Source organism: Poecilia reticulata, unplaced genomic scaffold (assembly GCF_000633615.1).
Source record: "Poecilia reticulata strain Guanapo unplaced genomic scaffold, Guppy_female_1.0+MT scaffold_268, whole genome shotgun sequence".
Lineage (NCBI taxonomy): Eukaryota > Metazoa > Chordata > Actinopteri > Cyprinodontiformes > Poeciliidae > Poecilia > Poecilia reticulata.
In genome coordinates this window covers 57,772-61,995 of record NW_007615050.1, presented here as the reverse complement: position 1 = coordinate 61,995, position 4,224 = coordinate 57,772, and the positions used below count along the sequence as shown (strand labels likewise).

Genomic DNA, 4,224 nt, shown 5'->3' with positions numbered 1-4,224 from the left:
AATCTGGAGAGGCCAATTAACCTGACAGTCATGTTTCTGGACTGTGGGAGGAAACCGGAGTACCTGGAGAAAACCCACCATGCACAGGGAGAACATGGAGACTCCATGCAGAAAGACCGGGAATCGAACCCAGAACCTTCTTGCTGCAAGGCAACAGCTCTACCAACTGCACCACTGTGCAGCCCGTAATGAAAACATGACATTTAAAATTAGAACGTCTCATTTTAAGAGACTTTATGACGTTACAAGACGTCTTTACTGCATGTAGCCACTAGAGGGCGCTTCGCCCAGTCAAACCTTACAACCTCCATTCAGATAATAGTTATACTTCCGATTTATTACAATTTTATAATGTGCTTTGTATTTATCCTAACTTTACTTTAGCGTATCTTGAAGTAGAATATTAAAGAAACGTCCAAGAACCTATTTGATTTATAATTTAAAATATTACAAAACCTACAGAATCTGAATATTTTCTGTAATTTGTCTGCTGAACATTTGACCTGAGAGAGAAACTGAAGGAACAGAAAGAATGGAAACAATGTGAGCTGCAGAGTCAGATAGACAGAAGAAAACAAAACGTTGTTTGTTCATGAAATTATTTCCTTCTTTGGAATTTTATTTATACATTTCTATGATTATCTTCAGTTAGAGCAAACATGAGCGTCTGCCCTTTGACCTTTCTGGGAGGCAATTGTGCTTTGATGGGTGATGCAGACTGTTAAATGTTAATATGTTTGTTTCATACACAAACTACATGATTGTTGTTATAGTTATGGAAACATGTCCAGAAAAGGACAATTAAGAAAATGTCTTCATGTTTTCAGCATCAGTTGTGATGCAAATGCAGGCAGCACATGCAAAAAGACGAGCAGGTGGCAACTAATGCAACAGTTGATGGAAACCAAAAGAAAACAGCCTGAAGACAGAAATGCAAACAGAACCGTGACAGCCTGAAGGAAACACGCAAACACGAACTGTCCCTTTAAACCCGACAGATTCTCATTTTGAAATGTTTTAAAACAAAACAGCTTAAAGGTAACTGGGACGTTCAAACAGAGGTTTTAATCTGGTGTCATTTTAATTCTGGCACCAAACTCCTTCCGTAGCTTCTGGGCCGTTTCTGTTTGGTTCTTTTTCAGGTTTCTTCATGTCAAACAGAAAATCAAACACAAACTAGTTTTCATCAGTTTGATGTTGATGAAGCAGAATAAATCAGAAAACCAGATGAATGACACATTTTATCTGATGTTGATTATTATGGGATGCAGCTGCTTGTTTTTCAGAAGAAAATGTTAAAAAGTGGATTCTGCAGTTTGTTGTTCTGCTGCTGAAGTCAAATGAGAAATTTGGGATTTAAATAAGATTCAGCATGTTTTTACCTTTAAAGCCAAGTGTCAAAATAAACTTTCTTCTGAAATGCAAATAAGTTTGTATAAAGTTTTGCATGTTGTTGGTAAAAGTGAAGAAGCTGAAATCCTGCAGTCAGACTGGAGACGAGCGATGGAGGCGATCCTGCTGGTCCTGGTGGTCCTGGTGGCTGCAGCAGGTAGGAGATGAGTTCATATCTCAGCTGTGATGGGGGCTGGTCGTCATGGCGACGGCAGGTACGATATTCTGAGTCTCAGAATCAGTTGCGTGAAATTTGCATTGTTGATGATTCTGACTTCATTAAAATGAGTTTATTTAGATTAATGTTTTCCTCCAACCAGCAGTCTTTATGTCTCCAGTCTTTATGTCTTCAGTCTTTATGTCTCCAGTCTTTATGTCTCCAGTCTTTATGTCTTCAGTCTTTATGTCTCCAGTCTTCATGTCTCCAGTTTCTCCTCTGTGTCTCTCAGTCGTTGACGGCCAGGTCAGGTTAGTCGGACCGTCTCGGTGTTCTGGGAGGGTGGAGGTCTACCATGACAGAGTCTGGGGGACGGTGTGTGATGACGGCTGGGACCTCAGCGACGCCGAGGTGGTCTGCAGACAGCTGGGCTGCGGCCCCCCAAAGAGCGCCCCCGCGATGGCCTACTTTGGTCAAGGAGTCGACCCGATCTGGCTGGACGACGTGGTCTGTGCAGGAACCGAGAACAGCTTGGCTGATTGTCTCCACGGAGGATTTGGAATCCATAACTGTGGACATGCGGAAGACGCCGGCGCCACCTGTGGAGGTAAGACGACATGAATGACTGCAGATAAAACTTCTGTGAAAACTGGATTCATGTCGGCATCAAACTCAGTTTGATTCATGAGATCAGGAGAGATTATCAAAGCTGCGCAGTCCACTCAGCATTTTTCAAACATTATTTGTTTTTTTCCTGCAGTGAATTCAGTCTGAAAAAAAGACTAAAATGACTTTAGTTTGTTTTATGTCTGACGCTCTGAATCTGACAGAAACTTTACCTGCATTTATTTTCTGTGCGCTCGTTTCAACTGCAGCTCATATTCTGACACACTAGGGGGCAGCAGAGAGCGAGTAAAACACAGTTTCAACATGGCGGCAGCTGACAGTGGGGTTGTTACCACTGTCTTTATGGACCGAATCTTTGAGATGTTTGTCTTTTCAAACCGCCACCAGGAGGAGCTCTTGCTTGTCCGCCATGTTTTTCTTCTAAAATGTTACTAATAACATTTTAGATGCAACATTTCAGAGTGTGGTGAAGATCTGCTTCGCTGCTCTTCAGGCTGGAATGCTGACAGATAATAAAACCAGTTTTATTGGTCTGGACCAGCAGAAGCCCAGTTCAGACTGGCTGGTCCAACCCGGTGTTCTGGGAGGGTGGAGGTCTACCATGATGAATCTGGGGGACGGACGGTGTGATGACGGCTGGGACCTGAGCGACGCCGCGCTGGGCTGCAGCCTCGGCCCACTTTGACCAGGGAACCGGGGAGCTCTGGTTCGGCTGGGCTGATCAGGAAGAGGAGTCAGCCTCTCTGAATGCTCCAACCCTGGACTGGCGCCACCTGTGGCAGAAACGCCACATTACAGCCAAACAGATTTAGACTCACTTCTGTTTCTTGATCTCAGTTCAGCCGTAAAGAAGTGAATGTTTGGTGTGACGTTCAGCTGGAGCCCAGATCCGGTTGACCGGTCCAACCCGGCGCTCCGGGCGGGTCGAGGTTCTGTTCAACGGCACGTGGGGCCGGTGTGAGCGCAGCTTCCAGCACCGGGTCCGGACTGGACCCCACCTGAAGCTTCATAGGCCCGGTCTCAGTCCAGCTCCCTCCAGAAAACCGCGGCGTCGCTCAGGTCCAAACCGACGTCACACACCGTCCCCAGGCCTGCTGTGGCTGTGGCAGACCGCCACCCGTCCAGAACACCGGCTCGGACCCGCCAGTCTGACCGGGACTCCTGTTGGACGAAACGTTTCTCTGAGTCCGGAACCAAACAGCCGTTTCCACACCGGGACTGACCCGCCTGGTGGAGACCGGCTTACCGCAGACCACCGCAGCGGTTCGCCCCAAACCCGCTGTGGCCGCACTCAGTCCGGTCCGCTTCGGTTCCGGAGCAGCTCCTGTTAGCTAACCAGACCGGGCCGGGTGCGGCCTGAGCGGCCCCCCGGGGTTTGGGCTGCAGAACCGCGTCCAGGATGACGCCGAGCGCTGAAGGTACCGGCCGCCTGAAGCGGGTCAACCTCTGGCTCACATGAACCGAACTTATCAGAACCAGCCCGGCATGTAGGTCCAAGTTATCAGGGTCGAGGCATCATGAGGCTCTGAGGTCATTATTGGTTTGTTCAAATCTTTAGGAATCTTTCGGAAGGTGGTGAGACTGAAGGTTCTGCAGGATTCCTCTCTGGACCTGAGCGACCCGACGGTGCTGGACGGGTTTCTGAACCAGGTAAACTTATTAACGGATCTCGGCTCCAGAACATCATGTCAGAGTTTATTTCATGTTTCCTCCAGAACTGATGCAGATTTTATGAGAAATGATGAAAATAACGTCTCAGATCTTCCAGCTTTAACTCCTCATGTTCCGTCTTCCGGTTCTTTTTGTCTCGGTTCTGTTTCATGTTTCCTGAACACTGATGGGTCCGTTGATGAACAAACTAAACTTTAGTTGATTTTATTGTTTCAGCTGAAGCAGAACCTGCAGGATCCGGAGCTGGACGGATACGTCAAACTGAGCTGGATGACGTCAGACGGAAACATCTTCAAAAAGGACGAAGATCGAAACTGAAGAGCTGAATGACGTATCAGTTCGTTTCCTGTAGAGGAATAAAGTTCCTCCAACCTGAA

The 4,224-nt window shown here is 47.1% G+C and overlaps 1 protein-coding gene across 4 annotated transcripts; it reads left to right on the top strand.

The window, feature by feature from the left end:
* Positions 1-1,790: 1,790 nt before the first annotated feature.
* On the top strand, positions 1,791-4,224 carry LOC103460634 (scavenger receptor cysteine-rich domain-containing group B protein-like). 4 transcript variants are annotated; one of them, XM_008402897.2, is made up of 3 exons: positions 1,791-2,156; positions 3,735-3,826; positions 4,064-4,224. In XM_008402897.2, the coding sequence occupies exons 1-3, from the start codon at positions 1,796-1,798 to the stop codon at positions 4,163-4,165; spliced, it is 555 nt and encodes a 184-aa protein (XP_008401119.2). In that variant the 5' UTR covers positions 1,791-1,795; the 3' UTR covers positions 4,166-4,224. The 4 variants fall into 4 exon arrangements, 2 of the variants coding, with proteins under 2 accessions (XP_008401119.2, XP_017158909.1); XR_532961.2 differs by lacking the exon at positions 1,791-2,156 and adding an exon at positions 3,512-3,594; XR_532960.2 differs by lacking the exon at positions 1,791-2,156 and adding an exon at positions 3,572-3,663.

What these genes read in the sequence shown, in the direction of transcription:
- LOC103460634 (XM_017303420.1), top strand. Translation starts at nt 1,796, where the DNA reads ATGTCTCCAGTCTTCATGTCTCCAGTTTCTCCTCTGTGTCTCTCAGTC. An exon ending in CGCCGGCGCCACCTGTGGAG is followed by an intron (nt 2,157 to 3,734) that starts GTAAGACGACAT and finishes TCAAATCTTTAG; the next exon opens with GAATCTTTCGGAAGGTGGTG.